A 20,702-nucleotide genomic window follows, 5' to 3' on the forward strand; every position below is an offset into this window, starting at 1 on the left:
GAGAGAGAAAAAGAAAAGTCAAAAAAGAGAAGAAAAGAAGGAAAAAGCAAAAATTTCATCGAATATATATATATATTGATCGCTTTTATACTCTTCACAAATTTCATTCATACGATCATATTTAACTGACGAACATATCGTAGATACGCGAATTCTTTGAAAATAAATGATAAATATCGCAATATCTGAAACACATATGTAGATACATTTCGTCCACGTACGCGTTCCAATCATGTATTTCTTTCAAAACGAAACGAATCTTATATTTCGTATCGCATTTTTTCTTGCATTTCTTCTATAGCGCGCCAAGAACCTTTTTTATTAAAACCATACTTAATTGAGATTCAGCATGACGAGCTAGACGAATCTGATCGATAATTAAGATTAAAAAACCGCAAGCTATTGAATTTTTCTTGGACGAAAATCTTTATGTACATACATAAATCAATAAAGCGAGCGACGATTATTATATTAATTATTATTATTTTTTATTTTTATTTTTATTATTAATATTATTATTATATATTATTATTATATAGTATATTATTATTTTTATTATTTTTATTATTATTACTACTATTATTATTATTTTTTTTATTATTATTAATATTAATATTATTATTATTATTTAACATTCGTCCGAAAAACATTCGAGGGCTATCGGTTCCCGGCAAAACGGACTGAATTTTGCGATAAGCGCGTAAACCCCTGTATTTTTATGAATAAATAAGATATTTTAAAAAAGTGAAACTGAAGTCTGTATGGAGATGCCTTTCATAGGGATTATAAATGTAGATAATATATTATACATAATGAACATAAATACACTATATTATTATATATAAATAGTAAGGAGTAAATAGAATTATATATATATATATACATACATACATACATATATATATATATATATATATATATACATATATATATATATATACATATGATGAAAATAATATTATTACGAGTAAATAAACTGAATAAAGATTAACGACTATGTTAAATTACTTTCACGACCCTAATTCCTTTCCTAATTACTTTCTTATCAAAGATAAACAAATATGATTATGCTAAAAACAAATTATATCCTACCCGTCCCAAGATAATTTGTTACAATGTGTATGAACAATGTTATATATATATATATTAAGTTATATTAAAATAAAGTAATAAAGATCGGAATGTTCTTATAAGGTAATTGACGAAAATTTATAATGAGAATATCGATGGTTAAACGATGGCAGCTTTAATTCTCGTGTATTTTTATTACAGACGTTTTTCATTACATTAACATAACAAAGTCTATACTTTCAAGGTACATGATCGTTAAAATGATGTCTACCTGTGAGATCTTTAAGGATTATGCGCAGTGTTCAAGCTCCTGCACAGAGCATTAAACTTAAATAGTCTTGTTATTTAGACGGTCAAAGAAGTCTTTTTTTTTTTTTTTTTTTCTTTATACTCCTCGCTACTTGCAACGCAAGCGCTTGGACACTTCGATAAGATTTAAAGCGATCACAGACAGATGTATTGCAGAGGTGAACCTAGGTGCTGCTTGTACCTTTTGACATAGGCACGCACACAAAACTTGAATTTACTTAAAGATTTGTAGAATAATCGCGCGCGCACCCTAGGACATCATCAATCCTCCTCCTCGTCACCTCTAGCTTACACAATGTGGAGGCTGTAAATACTGTATAAGACGAGTTTATAACGTAAACTCCGTGTCTAGACATTCGTAATAATGATCTATTAACATGCGATGCAATATGTCGAACGAATCATTTAATCATCATGAAAACGCGCGTTTATTGGAATTTTTTTCTTTCCTTTTTTTTTTTCAATTCTGATTACGAAAACCGAATACATCGAATGGTCGGAATTTTATTTTAAATCTACTTATTTATCTCAAAGACGGGTTCCTCTTTTATTTATTTATTTATTTATTTATTTATTTATTTATTTATTTATTTACTTATTCATTTTTTTTTTTTATTTGTTTCATCTCATTTCATCTCTTCCTCTATCTATTTCTGAGCCATTTTACTCCCCTTTTCCTTCTTTCTTTCTTTCTTTCTTTCTTTCCTTCTTTTTTTCTTTTTTTCTTTCTTTCATTCTTTCTCTCCCTCTCTCTTTTTGTTCTTGCACTTTTCGAATAAAGATAATAAAAATGATATATAAGAGATATGTAAATAAAATGAAGAATCGGACGGGTAATCTCTTATCGACCGCCACGACAGTTCAATTAGTTAAAATGTAAAATTGTCCACTAAAGCACATAAGTGATATAATATAAAAAATACGTGATATGTGCAATTAATTTCATTAGAAGAGTTAGATGTTCGTACGACGTTCTTTAACGGAAACGGATAAAGAGATCTTTTATATACGTATGTATACGTCCTTGTTGAACTCTCTGGCATTCATATAATTCGTCTTACTTCTATTACTATCTGTCGGTAGAAAGTATTTATTTCTAGTAGACCGTGTCGTATTATAGTTCTGAAGGCACTGTTCAAATGTTTACTATATTCCTTGAAGTAACAAGTTATTAAAACATCTTCGAACGATTTCGACAAGGAGAATCGTTATAAACGTCGACATAACGTTCACATGCCTCGTTCGATCTATATCACAAAATTCAAAATAGAATAATTTCCAACTTGACAACCAGTGCCAAATGCCAATGCGATATTTATCGGGTCTGTGATCAATTAGGAATATCGTGAGCTAATCAATCGATGGTCAGAATTCAGGCTTATAATACGCAATGGCCAGTGCGTTCCCATTAATTATGTATCGATACCGTATCATTATATTACACAAACGCTTATCAATTTAGAGAGGCACATTGCTAAGGGTCTCGATTTTTACAAGTTGCTCCCTATAGTAATGAACTTATGAGAAACTAGCTAATACGATTATTCAGTACAACAGCAATTTGGCATACAACGTGGAAACTGTACAAAGACGCGGAGAATATAATAATATTCAAAACTATTGCTTTGTACTTATAGAAGAGAGAAATGGCTAAAAAGGCCGAGCTTTCTGAATGAATACCGATAGATTAGAGTACTTTGCAGATGATTAATAATGAGCCCAGAATTTAAAAGATGATATAAAAAAAAAAATGTCATGTGCATAAAAACGATTAAAAAAAAAAAAAGAAAGACAGGAAAAAAGAAAGAAAAAAAAGAAGAAAAAATAAGACAGAAAAACAATTACAGATAATACAATCCTCTCGTAGATTCCCTTACCTAGGCAGAAAAACTTTGGCTACTGCTATACACTATTTGTACCATGGCATAAACGCCAAATTTATGCTGCTAAGAACACTGATTGCGCATCTAGAATAAAAAAATTGCACGCAGCATACCAGTATATTTACTAAATCAGAAATGTATCATTTACTCAGGAAGACCTTAACGATAGTATATACGCTTACGCTTGAATAAACCTGAATTCTACGCACAACGATCATAATATCAATGAAGCATTGATTGTACTCAGAGCGCCTGTCTTATATGCCGGAATGTTTAAATGACATCTTTTATTTATCCATCCACACATAGTTGGACCATTACTTAATTATGTTCATAAATTATTTAAAAAGCCTCAGCCTTTGTGACAATACGTCCACAACATTGCTCTGAGATACGAATGCTCTATAGAATGTACACAGTAGACAGCGAAGCGTCTAGACCATAGAGTGTTCACATTTATTCCAATGGAAAATATTTTTAAATTAGAGAAATCAGGCTGATGCAATGGCAGATGCTACGTATAAAAATTGGCATTTTAATATACAAAAGTTGATAAAATCCTTTAAAAATCTTTAAATCCTTTTCATAATAATTACATTGTAAATTGCCTGTGCCAGGTTATACAGTTCGATTAGAAAAGCATTAAAAACTTAAAAAAAAAAAACTAAAAAAATAAAAATAAAAATAATAAGAAAAAAAACAAAAGGAGATCAAAATTCTAAGCAATGTAATATTCTGTAATATATTTTAGGGAATTTTATGCTCCGTCATAGTACCAGCCTGGATTCATTATCCAAAAATCATGTAATTCCATTGAGTCTAGACACAGATATCTCTCCTCTGCATCCAAACAAATGAATTACTAAGTTAAATCACAAGAAGTATGGAGTTGTGGTTAAGGGTGGAATCACTCTTTCTGAATCAGGTACTGCCTGGAACAGCACTGGACATCTATGATCTACTGTTGTAAACTGTAAAATACTAGCTATGTTGCCACATCTGTAACAGTAGTTTGGAGCTGACCAGACTGTCACTAATTTGTCATTAAACATGTATCTATAGCCTATAAACAAAATGATTAATGTAGTAACTTGCTGCAAATTATACATGACATAAAAAAGAACATACAACAAAATTTTGATTTTTTAATGAATGCTCACCTTCATGTACCAGTTGATGAGCTCTGCAAATAAGCTTAAGGTCATTTATTTCCATAAATTTATAAGTAACTCTGCTTCCAAACAGCCAACCAGCTCCTCGTGGGCTAACCGTCCATCCATCTACATCTTCTGGATCGGACCATACCAAATCACAGAAAGCACCTATAGAAAAACAAATGTGAATAAAAAGAATGAATATATTATATTAAAATTGTAAATTATTCTTTGAAACCTTTATGTGGTATTTCTTGATTTCTTTCAATCGTCCTAATTTGATCTAATGTTGAAATAGCTGGAGATAATCCACCATGTACGCAAAGTACTTGTTCGTCGATTAACTGAAAAAATGTGTAAATTATAATGATAGATCGTTCTTATAATACTATCTTATATTACAAAATTAACGATATATAAACTTACGGCAGCAACTGTGAGCAAATCAAAAACTCTGCAGCAATACTTCCATGCATTCGCATTGCCATATTTGTTCTGACACTCATCTGTTTCCAAATCATATTCAATTACATGAGTATGAGAAATATCAATTAATATATAAGAATGAGCCAAACTAGATTATATATTTAATCTCATATTTAGGTTTAATAATTAAAAGAATGATATAACATCCTACTAACCATAAAATCCGTATACATGTGTGATTTGTCTGGATTCATGATTCCCTCTGAGTAATGTTATTCTATCAGACCATTTTGCTTTAAGCGTGAGTAGGCGTGTAAATGTTTCTAAACTATAATAGCCCCTATCCACAAAATCACCCATGAATATATAATTTGTATCAGGCACAGGTCCTCCATTACGGAATAATTCCTCCAGATCATAAAACTAAGATAATATTGATAAAAAGAAAAAAAAAAACATTATTTACTTTTACACCCATATGAAATTTTAAAAGAGAAATAACAAGAGAAAACAATATAAACAATATATGTAGTTACATAGTCAGAATTATGAGGTTAGAATTAAAATTTTCCACCTACCTGTCCATGGATATCGCCACAAACCGTTACCGGGGTAGAAACAGGTTGAATATTGGACTCTTCCAATAACAAATCACATACCATGTCACAGAGTTTCTATATAATAACAAAATTATTACGGTTATCGAAGTGAATACACTGTTTTAAAGTAATCCTACGATTATCGACCAATAAGGTTATCCTCTACGTAAATCATATAACCTATTCACAATGTCATAATAAATATAATTTCATAGATATTAATTACCTTAAGATCATTTTCCGGAAGATATTTGCATTCTTTTGCGATATCTATCCATTTATCGATGTCTGACATTTTGGATTTGTACTACTGGAAAATACCGGTCGCGCCCTCATTCAACTAGCGATGTATGTATATAAAAATGATACGTAACTACATTAAACAAGAGCGCTGTATTTCTATTCATTAAAACAAGATTTACGAAAGACCTTCTTAAGGTATATTGACGAACATAGTTTCACCTATATGTTATATATATGTGTGTGTATATATATATATATATATATGCACAGTTCATTAATAGACAAATTAAATCGATGAATATTGGTTAAACAAATTCTATTGATATCTAGGACGCTCAGTGAGCATATATCCGATCTTTTGGACGCATTTCAATACTCAACGAAAGCTTTTATCTTGCGTATGCGCCTTACGACCAGTTAAATTGCTTGACCCGAAATAAAATGTCGGATAAAGATGTCGGAGAGATGGATTCAAAGAATCAATATATTAAATATGAATTACATTTATATTTCATATATTAATATAAACTCTTGAAATACGGCAATATGACTTTTTCGTCCATATTCTCATTTGATCGTTTATATCAGATATTCGAAATCTAAGCAATACTTTCGTAACAATGAATTTATAAGAACAATTACAAAGAATCGATAAATTTATAAGAAGGATTAATTCGATTATTCGAGTATATTCGATATAACGTGTTTCCAACGGACGGTTCTTCAAATATCGAAGTGAGAAAAGGAGAGACTGATTAAGAAAGGAGGAAGGGAGAAAAAAACTGCGGATGAGTTCACTTTTGTTGTTCAAATGTTTATCCCGCGTACATTTGAATTTCTCAAGACGAGCGTTGAAACAATCGAAAACGAAAGAGAAATAAAAAGAGAACGGAAGATAAAGTAGAGAAAGCAATAAAAAGACAAAAAAGAGAAAGAAAGAGAGATAACGGTATTTTTGTAAGAAATTAGGAAGAACGTTGAAATCGATCGGAATAATAAAGTAAAAAGGTCACCGACGGGAAGACGATATGGATTTTATCTCGGAAGGAGGAAAAGTGGGTCACAACGAAGGAGGCGCGATAGTGCGCACGCTTCGATTATCGATTGAAGCGACGTTACGTTCGTTCGAGTCTGTACGCTAGATCTCATTTATACGAAGGTAGTGGCCACGGTGAGTTGTTATAGTAAGCGTCAGTTACGTTATATCTGGCTCAATAACGCGTTAGATAAAACTATATATATTGTATCGTTGGAGATAAAAAGTAAAAATAAAAAGAAAAGCTGTTTCTTTCTTCTTCTCAGAAAAGATGCGGTGAAATTTGGCGCGTCAGCGAGAGAGAGAGAGAGAGAGAGAGAGATACTCCTCGCAAAATCGGCCATTTTGACAGCGTTGAGAAATACCTGCAGGAAAAACGACTAAGATCTCGTTTCTGTGGCAGTTACCCTCGAGGATTGCGCGCGTGAGGAGGCGGCGGTGGTAGTGGTATTGGTGTGCGTGCTGGTGCTGCTGCTACTGCTGCTATTATTGCTGTTTCTACTGCTAGTATTAATACTGTTACCGAAGGTAGTGTCGATTCTGTGTCACAATCATCGGACAAGAGTAACCATAATAAGATCTCAATCAAGAAGATCATCGTATTCCTAAACGTGGAGTGAATTCGTACGACGACCTTCAGGCAGAAAAAATGGCTGGAAATATGGGTATGGAACAACTGATCCCGATCGTGAACAAGCTGCAAGATGCATTCACGCAACTCGGGGTCCACATGCAGCTTGATTTACCACAAATCGCGGTAGTGGGCGGTCAGAGTGCGGGAAAAAGTTCTGTGCTCGAAAACTTTGTTGGCAAGTAAGTATCTCGAGCTTTTCTCTTCTTATCTTTTCTTTAGACGACCATGATATGCGAACCGAACGTCTCATTGCGTCTTATAATTCAATCGATAATCGTCATCAAAGAATCGATCTAACGTACTTATCTCTACTCTTCTATCTTTATTATACGCCACGCCTTGGAGGCGGGCCGTACTACATTTTACTTTCGTTTCGATTCTTCAATTCTTTATTATTATTATTAATATTAATAATAATAATGATATTGTTATTGTCATTATTATTGTTATCATTATCGTTATTTTTTCTAACGATCTTGTTCTATCCTTCTCTTATTCGTTAATTCTTCTCGTCGATCAATAGTATCACTAAAATCGTACGAGACCGCCCTCACGGTGACATATCGAACGTCTTTCCCTTCTCGTGTAATTTCTATTGTAATTATACTTCTTTTCTCATTATTTTCATGATATCATCGTAAGGTAACATCAATGGTTTTTTCTCTCTCTCTCTTTTTTTTTTCTTCTTCTTTTTCTTCCTCTTCTTTTCTTCTCTTTTTTTTTTTTAGTAAATGAAGACAGTCATTGCTGCTTTCAGAGAATTCAAACGTTTCATTGTTCCAATCATACTACTTAAATATGAAATCAGAGTTGGTATCAATTATCTAGTTCGTTTCTTAACGGAAATATTTTATCTTACATTCAACAACAAACTTCGTCTCTTTATGTCGTCACGAAAATATTTATTCTTTCTGTTCATGTTCTATTGAAAGTTTCGTTACGTCTAAAACGACAAACTACACGAACGTACGGAATATTATACGTAACAAAGAAATTAAAAAAAAAAAAAATAAATAACTATTAGGCATGTCATAATTATTTGTTGACCAATTTATGAAACTCTCTAATGATATTTCATTTTATCTTGTGAAAGCATTAATATATAGTCTCATTGTGCGTAAATTATTATTACTGTATAATTTAATATATTTTTTTCTAATTTACTTTTATTACCTTTTCTTAATTATTTCGTCCTTTCTTTAAAATGATCCTTTCGGTAATAATTGTTAAAAATGAATATTTTTTACAGGGATTTCTTACCAAGAGGTTCTGGTATTGTAACTAGAAGACCACTCATCTTACAATTGATTAATAGCACTACGGGTGAGTCATCACAATATAATCTCATTACCAAAGTATGTTTGAAAAATATACAAAGAGAAAAATTATGTTTGTATCAAATAAAATTTATATATACATACATACATACACATATATATATGTATATATATATATCAAAAGTCTGTATGTGGTTGCTCTCTGTTATCATGGCTTCCTGTATATCTGAGTTTATAACAAACAGGAAATTCAGTACATTGCCATCTCTTTCTATTCAGATATTCTATCTAAATCTTTTTATAAAAGATTCACATACAAATATTTGTTGTAACAAGGATAATATTAATGAATATTTTTTATGATTACAGAATTTGCAGAATTTTTGCATTGCAAAGGCAAGAAGTTTGTGGACTTTGATGAAGTACGAAAAGAAATAGAATCTGAAACAGATAGAGTAACAGGCAGTAATAAGGGTATCTCTAATATACCTATAAATTTAAGAGTATATTCACCTAATGGTAATTATAATTTTATTACTATATTCATGTGATAATCAAACGATTTGAACTAATAGAGAAATTACTTCTATTCTTTCTTAGTTCTCAATCTTACATTGATTGATCTACCTGGTCTTACAAAAGTGCCAATTGGAGATCAACCAGCTGATATAGAAGCTCAAATTAAAGCAATGATTTTTCAATTCATTAGAAGAGAAAATTGTCTTATATTGGCAGTTACACCAGCTAATACCGACTTGGCAAATAGTGATGCTTTAAAACTTGCTAAAGAAGTTGATATACAAGGTAATATTTTTTACATTTATCAAACAGCTTTATAAGTATATAAATAACAATATAAAATAATTGATAAGGTGTACGTACCATCGGAGTTATTACTAAATTGGATCTTATGGATGATGGGACTGATGCAAGAGATATCTTGGAGAATAAGCTGTTACCTTTGCGAAGAGGCTACATAGGTGTTGTTAATAGAAGTCAAAAAGATATTGAAGGGCGTAAGGATATAAAAAATGCTTTGGCAGCTGAAAGAAAATTTTTTCTTAGGTAAATAACTAATATGATTATCTATGTCATCTTGGTGAATACATTTTCAAATGTAAAAAATATTTATTTGTTACACTAGCCATCCATCTTATCGACACTTAGCAGATAGATTGGGTACACCTTATCTGCAACGAGTTCTAAATCAACAGCTTACAAATCACATCAGGGATACCCTTCCTGCCTTACGAGATAGACTACAAAAACAGCTTCTTACACTGGAAAAAGATGTTGAACAGTATAAACATTTTAGACCGGATGATCCTGCTATTAAGACAAAGGCTATGTTACAGTAAGTGAGAGTAAATTTTTATTTTATAAATGTGTTTTTGAATTTTTCTATGAACTGTATAATATTTAAACTACACATTACAAAAGACGTACAATCTAGTTTATTCCTTAAAAAGTTGCTTATGGGTGGAGGGTCCTGACATTTTACACAATTATTTGTTTTTGTTTATTTTTTATTTTTCAGATCAATTCAAATGTATATGTAGGTATCTTCTCTTATGTATTTGAAGATTTTTTGATAGATTGTGTGTTGTTTGCTTAAAAGACTATTAAATAAACAGATCTATTAAAAATATCATTTTATATATTTCAGTAAAATAATTTCATTATTACGCTTCATTTATTATTTTAAGAAATGGTGTGATTATTGATTTTGAATGCAGACAGCAAAATAAAACTGAATAACATACTAACGATTTGATACATTAGAAAATATGCATGATATTTTTTGAAGAATACAAAGCTTTTGCGCAAACTCTATAATTTAATTCATTCAATGAAATACTTTTTTAAATGAGAATAATTTTATGTTGAAACTCAACATATAAATAGAGAAGTAATTTTGTTACATAGGATTATGTAATTGCTTTTGATCTTGTATAATATCAAGACTCTCTACCCATAATATTAACATTTAATACACAAGTTTTTATATTTCATTTTAAACATTTTTAAGGATGATACAACAACTTCAGTCAGATTTTGAACGGACTATAGAAGGTTCTGGTTCAGCGCAAATTAACACAAATGAACTTAGTGGTGGAGCAAAAATAAATAGATTATTTCACGAACGTTTTCCATTTGAAATTGTTAAAATGGAATTTGACGAAAAAGAACTCAGAAGAGAAATTGCTTTTGCTATCAGAAATATTCATGGTTAGTTAAATCTCTAATTATGCTTCTTATTTCTTTATATTAAATTACAAAATTTTAGATACTATTTTTTAATCTTACAGGTATCAGGGTAGGATTATTCACGCCAGATATGGCCTTTGAGGCAATAGTCAAAAAGCAAATTAACAGGCTAAAAGAGCCTAGCCTAAAATGTGTGGACCTAGTCGTACAAGAACTTAGTAATGTTGTTCGTATTTGTACAGATAGGGTATGTTATATTCTTCTTCCTTTTTTTTTTCAAATTTATAATAATTATCATATGAAATTTAACATATTATAATTTTATATTATAGATGTCACGTTATCCTAGATTAAGAGAAGAAACAGAACGTATTATAACTACTCACGTTCGACAACGTGAACAAATGTGTAAAGAGCAACTAGTACTTTTAGTGGATTGTGAGCTTGCATACATGAATACGAATCATGAAGATTTTATTGGTTTTGCCAAGTAAGTATCATTTGAATATTCTTTGTCTGTACATTATTCTAGATGTAATTAGTATTCATGAAAGTAAATAATATGATACAAGAAATTAAATTTTTGCAAGTTTGGTATAATCACTTTTGTGTGTGGCTTTTGTTACATATGTGCCTGCTATTATATTTTCTTTGATTTTATTTTAATATATATGAGTTACAATATATAGTCGATATAATATATAACATTCAATGATGTATGCCAAACATTTCTAATGTTATATTAATAACATTCGCAAAATATCAATCAAAATATTTCATTACTTAAAAAATCAAATAGTTAATTTTGTAGAATAAACATTATGTTTTAGTCCATATCATCGCTAAACTTAGAAATTGTAGTATATAAAAAAAAAAAAAAAAAGAAAAAAAAACACAACAAACAAACAACTCTCAAGTTTGTGTCAAATCATGCAAAAATAATATTTAAAGATCTTATTTTGTCTTAAACAAAAACTTTGTTTTTTATATAAATAATAAACTAACATAATAGATATTAATTTAGTTAACTAATCATATTTGAGCAAAATTATTTTATTTTTATAAAAACTATTACTGCTAATATTAAAGTATTAAAATGCATGATGACACATTCTAATGTTCAAATGAGCAATAATACATTATTGAATTCACATTGAAGAGTGCTTACAAACTCATAGAAACAATATTTCACAAATATGAGTTTTTTTAGGTGCAACATATGAACAATTTAATTTATTGATTTAGCTGTAAAATTTTTTTATTTTTTATTATTTATCTTTAATTGTCTTTTTAGAAAATGCTTTTTTCACAATCAATGCATGCAGTATATTATCCATTTGGTTCAATCTAGTTAATTTATGCGAATATATTCAATACATTTTGCTTCATAAAAAATTATGTAACTTTAGCTCTTTAGTAATAACTATTTCATTGCTTCAAATGCTTTTTCGCGCATTTATTGTACTCATTCGCTGCTGCTCAGGTGTGATATATATCTGTGAAAGTTTTTTATGCTTTTTTTGTCATTTTGGTTATAATGCAAATATTTTTCTTTTAGTATCATTTATTTTTAATATTACATATATGCATCTTTTTGGTTTAAATCATTTTACACAAATAAAAATAGAATGATATCATATGTAATACCAGAGATATTCTCACTTGTATGTATATAAATATTAAATGATGTTTTTTAGGAAAGATACATGAAATTCTAACAATAAGTACTTATTTAACTTCCTTTTGCATGATTTTATACCTAAATGCCTAATTAATATGTGTGTACATGTTAACAATCTTTGCAATAAAATTTATTCTTGTATCTGTTATATAACAATTTTGTTGTGAGAAAATTGGGATTCATTTATAAGAATATATCTAAAATATATAATGAAATCCCGCTTATTACCAAAAAAAAAGAACGAAAAAAAATATCTCTGGCATATATTATCAGTACTAGTTAGATAATTATTCATTTTAAGTATTTATTTCATATTCATTGTACAAGCAAACAGTCTAAATGATGAAAACAAATAAATTTTGAAATAACAATAATGATGTTGCTGACAAATAATGCCATAAACTTCTTAATTTAACTTCTAGTACCATACTGGGTAAGGCATATTTAAATATATACTATATATATACTTCTCTATATCACTAATGTTAATTGAATAAATATTTCCTATAAAGAAAAATTTTTATGCATGAATTATATCATATATGCCTTGCTCTGATCAACATAACATGTATACTTTCCCCCACAAATGTCTCTATTCATGATCGACTTCTTTATATTTTACAATTAAAAAAATGATTTAATTGTATCGGCAGCGCGGCGGCCAGTAGCCATAATGCAAGGTAAGAAATGTTAAAATACATTGACAAAAAAATTTCCACTACATTTTTTGTTCCTTCCATTTTCACGCTTTCTCTTATGCTTATCCTTCCGATAATGTTTTTGGCTTTTACCTTACAATGATGTTTTATTACAATATATATATATATATATATATATAAATCGCAACCGACAGCAATCTCTGGCTTGATTTAATATTATTCCTTATGATGAATGTATAAAGGACATCCAAAAAAATATTTTCATATTATAATATATACCATTGTGATAAAGTTTAATATAACAAAAACTGCACTATGGTATATTATTCTTTAATTGAAATTTAATATTTTCCCACACATGCTCTCTGATCATTTATTTTTATTTATTGTTTAATAATATTATAGATTTTTAATTATACATTTCTTATATGATTTATCATTTATGATGGATGTGATATTAGTACTTTGAGGAGCATAATTATGGAAGATTGTTTTTCTTTAAAATTTTTTCAACATAAATTGTTTATAATGTGATATTAAATATAAAATGATACTTCTTAGAACTCTATTCCAATTTGAATTATTTCTGTTTTAGTTGTATCTTCATTACATGTTACATTATGTATTATATATTAATAAATTTTTTTTTTAAATAAAACAAGTAATTGATATACGAAATAATGTAAGTCATTCATGAATATTTAGACAAAAATAATGTACTAAACACAGCAACATCAATTCTACGTTTTTGTTTCACATTCCAAACCATTTCATACATTTAAAATGTGCTTAAGCAATACATTATGTTAATAAGAAGTTGCTTCGATTGCAGGTGTAAATAGTTCTCTTTGCAGTGTGTAAATACTATTTTTTGAATGATTGTTACAAGGTATATTTACAAGCTTATTTTAAAAATTACAGGAATATGATATATACATGTCTGCATGTTTGAAATTTTTTTACAGCATTTTATAATTTCAAAATGTGGCACAGTAGAATGTTTCAAAGTTCTTCACAGTCAATGAAAAAAGAAATGTTACACAAAATTTTGCTTTTTCAAGAATGCTAAGAAAGTTACTTCTTCATTTAAAATACACATATATTCTATATTTTTTCTTATAATTTTTTTTATTTATATTGCATTTATTTTGCAATTTTTCTTCTATAGTCATTAAGACATATTTAAAAACTTTTGCTCTAATATTATAATATAACATGTTTGCATAATTTTTTAAACCTAATGCTAGGATTTTTACCCTGCTAGTTTGTTCAATAAAAGTGTGACTAGTGCAATTTTCGTGGTACACTATTATGGTGGGCCTTGCACAAGAATATATAAAAGTTTCTCTTTTTATACATTTCATTATATATCCTTTTTTATGTTACAGTGCTCAGCAATCATCAGAAAATGCAGTTAAGGCTGGACGACATACTTTAGGCAACCAAGTAATACGTAAAGGTTACATGTGTATTCATAATCTTGGTATTATGAAAGGAGGATCCAAAGACTACTGGTTTGTTTTGACCGCCGAAAGTATTTCTTGGTTCAAAGATGAAGAGGTAAATAATTTTCCAAAACAGAATTAAAATTTTTTATTTATTTTATATCTATTAATATATTTATTTTTAATTCATTTTAAAGGAACGCGAAAAGAAATATATGCTACCTCTTGATGGTTTGAAACTGCGCGATTTAGAACAAGGCTTCATGTCTCGACGACATCTTTTTGCATTATTCAATCCTGAAGGAAGGAACGTTTATAAAGATTCTAAACAACTTGAATTAAGTTGTGAAACACAGGATGATGTTGATTCTTGGAAGGCTTCGTTACTCAGAGCTGGAGTATATCCTGAGAAATCAACAGAGCAAGCAAATGGTGAAGGAGAGGTAATGTATCTATACATATTTCAATCACACACACACATCATTTTTCTTTTTGTATTTAAGGTGAAAACAAATGTTATATGTATAAAATCTGTAACTTTTTATAGATTCTTATTCCTAAATGTATCAATGTATATGTGACTAGATATGTTAATACTAATGTTTATCATAAAAAAAAAAAAAATGTTTGTTTCTTTTATTTGAAATAATAGTTATTTATTACTTTACACTCAACTTTCCATAAAAGTTTCTCAAATTAGGGTATACCTATTAAAAATATTAGTCGAAATATTAATATTGTATTAAACTTATTAGATCAGTATTTTATGATTTATTTTAGGATAAGCAGAGGGTGAGTTGAATGAAAAGAAAGAGTGATTCGAATTCTTGTTTCATTTCGAAATGAGAAAACTAACTGTGTGGTGGTGTGATTTAGTTTAGCTTATAAAAATAATTAAAGATTTGTCTGAAAAAATTTAATCATAAACTGTGTGATTTTGCATGTTGTCATTTTTGATAAAATTTAATCAATATAGTATTTCTATTGTTTGTGTATCTATAATGAAATCTTTTTGTTTAAAATTTTGAACAACTAAAGGAAGGATATGAGGTTTGTAAAATTGTATAGAACTTGTACTATTCTGGAACATACAGCACATATGATTACTACATACACCTCCACTCAGCATATTACACTACTTAAGTAATATTTAATTGATCAAAAAAATATATAAACTCCAATTAATTCAAGCATAATAATGATGAAAAAATTGTGAAATGCTATTTATAATGTAAATGATCATTTAAGTACTGCTAAGAAATAATTTTATATATATACTTACTATACATTGATGTAGTAATAGAATTTAATATATTTAGTTTGTATTGATTACAATACAAAGTTTCGATATAATTATAATGTTGATAGTATAGTTTTTTGTTTTGTTTTATATAGATCATATAGTTCTTTTCTTATGAAATATATTTGATTATTTATTTTATATCAAAAAGATCAAATTTCTTACATTTCATTTATATGTTTAGGGTGGTACAGAAGGTCAATCTTCAATGGATCCTCAGTTAGAACGTCAAGTGGAGACAATTAGGAATCTAGTAGATTCTTACATGAAAATTGTTACAAAAACTACCCGTGATCTTGTTCCAAAGACAATTATGCATCTCATCATTAATAATGCAAAAGACTTTATTAATGGAGAATTATTGGCACATCTTTATGCAAGTGGTGATCAGGTAAGAAAATAACATATTTATTATATAATTTATTGTTATCACTTTTCTATTTACCTCAATCTATCTACCAGTCATTACGTATTCCTACATTTTTTAGTTGACAGAAGATGAAATAGATATATTCAAGAATTTCATTGATCCTGTAATTGTAAGTCCTATCCCTCCAACAAATCCTATTTCCATAATTTCCTTATATAAGTGACATGCATTCCTTTTTTTTACATTACTTTAATTTTTTTTTATATCCAATAATACCATTATTATTATGCTTTTATTTGATTATAGGCATCTATGATGGAAGAGTCTCCTGAAGAAGCACAGAAAAGAGAAGAAATGTTACGCATGTATCATGCATGTAAGGAAGCTCTTCGCATTATTGGAGATGTTTCAATGGCTACAGTATCAACACCAGTACCACCACCAGTGAAGAATGATTGGTTGGCTTCTGGAGAAAATCCAAGGTAATCATTATGTTATTATTCTTTGTCCAAATTAGAAATCAACTAATTTGCTGTTATCGAATTTTACACTATGCACTTTTGCCTTGTATACTTGAACATCATTGCAACAGTCTTGGGTAAGATTTATCATGTTTTTATCATTTAATTTTATTCTAAAAAATAATGATTTTTCATTTCATTTTTAGATTATGTTCTTTTTTATTTCTCGCCTATTAGAGAGCTTAATTAAGCATAATATTTTTAGTTTATTTAATTTTCAAGCAGATTGTGTTATATAGTGTATATACTTTTCTAGTTATAGATTTTTTTACATTATTATAATTTAAAAACAACGGCAGTCGGTAAAGCTAGAACAATTCGATAGATATTAGATGATCTTTAGCAAAAGAATCCACTTTAGGTTATCGCCACCATCTCCTGGTGGGCCAAGACGTGGAGTGACACAGCCACCACCTCTTTCTAGTTCACGAGTACCACCTCCTGTTCCTGCCACTGGGCGGCCAGCACCGGCAATTCCTAATCGACCTGGACCTGGTGGACCACCACCAGCGCGGGCTAATCCAGGCCTACCACCACCACTTATTCCATCGTAAGTACAATATATATATATATATGTGTGTGTGTGTATATATAAAAAAAAATTATTGAAATTCGTATAAGTAATAAAATTTAAAGTGCAGAGTGGAATCACCTTTTATTTGCAGTATGCTGTGATTCATTTGATTACCAAAAAAAAATATTGCACAAAAATCGATACGTTGATATATTATCATAAAAAAAAATTTTTTAGTCGGTTTTCCTTTTAAAATATTTATAAAGTTAAAAATTGCGGCTTAATTAAATAATATTCGCGTCTATTTATATTAAATAGCATTTTATACGATTGGGGCTTTGGTGCTAACTTCACTTTCTATTGCAGGCGCCGACAATAAGTCTTCGCACTAACACGCCTATTCGCTACTAATTTGTATATATATACATATATATATGTATATATATATAACATATATTTGTTGCATCTATCAATGTACATTTTACACAAAACATTACTTGTTAATAACTCTATTTCCTGTACGATGTATTCATGTATCGGAATATATTAGATAATAATACAGTCAATAAAAAGTGGAGTGTTTGCTCATATGAATATACAATAAATATATTTTATTAAATTAATAAAAACTGTGTTAACAAAAATTTCCAAGATTGTTATAGTTTTTATTATATAATGTTATATGTTATTATATTAATTTTTCATGTATTTTACTCTTTTAATTGTTATTGAAAATGAACGTACATGAGATGTATACAATGAATTATATACTTTTTCATTTCATTTATCTTTCTGATACTGAAAAAGAAAAGAATATAATTTTAAACTCATAACTCATTGTTGCTTTGCAAAAATATAGTTTATATAATGTATATATAGAGATGGGCACACCTCCACTTATAACTTTGTTCTAGCATTAGTACAAATTACACATTCCTAAAAAAAAGAGGAATGTCAGGCAGGATTGTTCTTGTTTCATTGTAAATTAGTTTGGAGAATTGTACATGATATGTGTATATATGATTGAAGATATCTTATAATAAATGGTTTTATGTTGATGAAAATAAATAAACATTCATTCACTTGCTAACAGCATGACATTTTGGGGCTATGGGTAATGGTAGAGTAGAGAAACTTATGTCTATAATATTTTAGTATCACCACATATATCTTTACAAACACTACTACATAAATGTTTCGTCTATCAAAAACTAAATCATAATATGTATATCTAAATATAAACTAAATATTCATTTTAAAGAGGCTTAAAGCTCCTTCACACGCTATGACGTCAGTGTTATGTAAAGCATGATGCCGACGTGAAACCTGTCAATTACAATGTAAAGGACAAATATATGTCGGTGCCTGCATTGAAATTTCTTAATAAATAATACCAAACATAAAACATTAAAATAAGCACGGAAAAAAAGAAGCAAGAATAAATTAATTTAATAATTGTTGAAACTATGCATACTGAAAGATTACACATACTTCTCAGGACATTCAACAAATAAAATATATATGTATATATATATATATATATATATATATATATATATATATATATATAATGTAATTAAGAGAACTATATTGTATCAGTTAAATTTCTAATTTAATAATTAAGAAACTGATGAAGTGAGATCTATAGTAAAAGCTGAGTGTCCATGGTATGTTTAGTCGAGGGGGTGGCCTTCAGCAGAGGGTGACACAGGCTGCGACTCAGGCCGCTGCTAATGCCGCTGTGAACGAGCTGATGGACGCGTTCAGGATCAAGTAAATAAACGCTGTGTTGTAGCTTTCTTATAGTATACTTATCCTTATTTACAACGTCTCCCCCTCACGGGTATATTCTGTATTACTAATACATTGCGCATTGTTAGATGATAAATTTAACGAGAATGAAATCGAAGAAATTCATCCCCACGTACATATTTTGTTTGCTTTAAGAAAAGAAATTTTGATGGATTTGCGTGTAAGAAGCTCTTAATGTGCACGCACTCACACACATGCGCAATATGTGATGGAACTATAAACTAAATTAATAATTGATGCCTTTTTAAATTGTATTGTTATATACGTACGCGTGTCCACATATTTATTCATTTATTATCACGCATACATATAATGTAGACAGTAATTGTATAAAGTAATGTCCGTATATTTTTAAGGCATTAAGTGTATAAGCATTTAATTTTTAAACAAAATTCCCCTCATTACTTATATATTTAAACATAAGGAAGATTGTTATTCACTCATTGTTAGAAGCAAATAATTATATATACCTTCACGCATTATAGAGCAATAATATTTATTGTACAATTATGTACATGAAACTGCTTGTCTGAGGCATGTATGTAATTGAAACAAAACTAAACAAAAAAAAATAACAGATAAATTCATTTATTCGGATATAATAATAGTTCCAATACACTTTAAAATATATATAATATACTTGCTAGAATATATATATATATATATATATATATATATATATATGTTTGTATATATATATATATTCAGTCTATTGAGAGATTTTCTAAAATCTATCAGAAACAGATTACGATGTGGCATATTATAATAATATCGATTAATCCGAAGGAAATTGAATACTCATACGAAGCACTCCTAATAAATTGCTCGTTAAGTGTACCTCAGAATATTTAACAAAAAGGAAATATAAAAAATATATATATATAATTAGGGGGCACGTTTAACTCATTATAAGAGTACTCGTAAACGTAAATTGAAAATGTCATGCTGTTGGAAAGAGTTGAATATCTTTCAAATATGTTATAAAGATCAATTCTTCGAAAAAAAAAAGAAGAAAAAAACAAATTACGATTAATCATCGTATATTATAGAACGTTTAAATTATCATTTTCATGATATATGAAATTTTTTTGCTCTCTCTTTTTCTTTTTCTTTCTCTTTCTCTCTCTCTCTCTCTCTCTCTTTTTCTCTACCTCTTACAACATTTACTGCACTTTATTCCTTATGAGTTTTTGAATGGGTGGGTGGTTGATTTTATGTGATACACATGGTATGGTTGGGTATAATGAGCATATGACACGATGATTAATTATCAATCCATATGAAATTATTATCGCAAATAATAAATGATAAAAAATTAAAAAAAAAATAAAATAAAATAAAATAAAAAAACATGTGGCTCAGATATAGGATGTGATATAGCATAGAACGCTTCAAGGATTTTGCATGAAAATCCTGAATCGCGGATTTTTTCTTTGAGAATAATCGTAAATAAATAAATAAATAAATAAATAAATAAATAAAGTAGTTCGCATTTTCGATTGAAAATACAGTAAGCATATTCGTTATAATGTAATTAATAATGATATATATATATATATA

The 20,702-nt window shown here is 28.8% G+C and overlaps 2 protein-coding genes across 17 annotated transcripts in view; one reads left to right on the forward strand and one right to left on the reverse strand.

Annotated features, from left to right (window-relative positions):
- Positions 1–3,366: 3,366 nt before the first annotated feature.
- LOC122632003 (serine/threonine-protein phosphatase 6 catalytic subunit) lies at positions 3,367–5,897 on the reverse strand. The gene is made up of 7 exons (XM_043818348.1): positions 5,669–5,897; positions 5,422–5,517; positions 5,059–5,266; positions 4,844–4,923; positions 4,656–4,761; positions 4,424–4,585; positions 3,367–4,326 (listed from the first exon to the last, which is right to left on the reverse strand). Exons 1-7 carry the CDS (start codon positions 5,735–5,737, stop codon positions 4,136–4,138), a joined length of 912 nt encoding a protein of 303 aa, XP_043674283.1. The 5' UTR covers positions 5,738–5,897; the 3' UTR covers positions 3,367–4,135.
- Positions 5,898–6,721: 824 nt separating this feature from the next.
- The window catches only part of LOC122631998 (dynamin), a 20,019-nt gene continuing 6,038 nt past the window's right edge, over positions 6,722–20,702 (forward strand). Inside the window, exons 1-19 of one of the 16 annotated variants that reach the window (XM_043818313.1) lie at positions 6,722–6,856; positions 6,988–7,534; positions 8,605–8,678; positions 9,002–9,151; positions 9,233–9,436; positions 9,505–9,697; positions 9,777–9,986; positions 10,662–10,861; positions 10,942–11,087; positions 11,173–11,330; positions 13,175–13,201; positions 14,569–14,740; positions 14,823–15,068; positions 15,664–15,675; positions 16,110–16,316; positions 16,602–16,777; positions 16,888–16,893; positions 17,178–17,366; positions 19,008–19,103. In XM_043818313.1, the coding sequence (XP_043674248.1) occupies positions 7,371–7,534; positions 8,605–8,678; positions 9,002–9,151; positions 9,233–9,436; positions 9,505–9,697; positions 9,777–9,986; positions 10,662–10,861; positions 10,942–11,087; positions 11,173–11,330; positions 13,175–13,201; positions 14,569–14,740; positions 14,823–15,068; positions 15,664–15,675; positions 16,110–16,316; positions 16,602–16,777; positions 16,888–16,893; positions 17,178–17,366; positions 19,008–19,103 (2,630 nt within the window). In that variant the 5' untranslated portion in view covers positions 6,722–6,856; positions 6,988–7,370. Of the gene's footprint in view, positions 7,535–8,604; positions 8,679–9,001; positions 9,152–9,232; positions 9,437–9,504; positions 9,698–9,776; positions 9,987–10,661; positions 10,862–10,941; positions 11,088–11,172; positions 11,331–13,174; positions 13,202–14,568; positions 14,741–14,822; positions 15,069–15,663; positions 15,676–16,109; positions 16,317–16,601; positions 16,778–16,887; positions 16,894–17,177; positions 17,371–17,696; positions 18,395–19,007; positions 20,613–20,702 lie in introns of those variants that run through there. The other 15 variants (XM_043818312.1, XM_043818323.1, XM_043818322.1 and 12 more) reach the window with 15 other exon arrangements.

This window comes from Vespula pensylvanica, chromosome 9, assembly GCF_014466175.1.
Source record: "Vespula pensylvanica isolate Volc-1 chromosome 9, ASM1446617v1, whole genome shotgun sequence".
Taxonomy (NCBI): Eukaryota; Metazoa; Arthropoda; class Insecta; order Hymenoptera; family Vespidae; genus Vespula; species Vespula pensylvanica.

Excerpts from the sequence above, each read along its gene's own strand:
- LOC122632003 (XM_043818348.1), bottom strand. The coding sequence starts at position 5,737 with ATGTCAGACATCGATAAATGGATAGATATCGCAAAAGAATGCAAATAT. Across the intron at positions 4,924-5,058 it reads ACATGTATACGGATTTTATG|ATGAGTGTCAGAACAAATAT; the intron begins GTTAGTAGGATG and ends ATTTGGAAACAG. Across the intron at positions 4,586-4,655 it reads TCAAGAAATACCACATAAAG|GTGCTTTCTGTGATTTGGTA; the intron begins GTTTCAAAGAAT and ends GTTTTTCTATAG.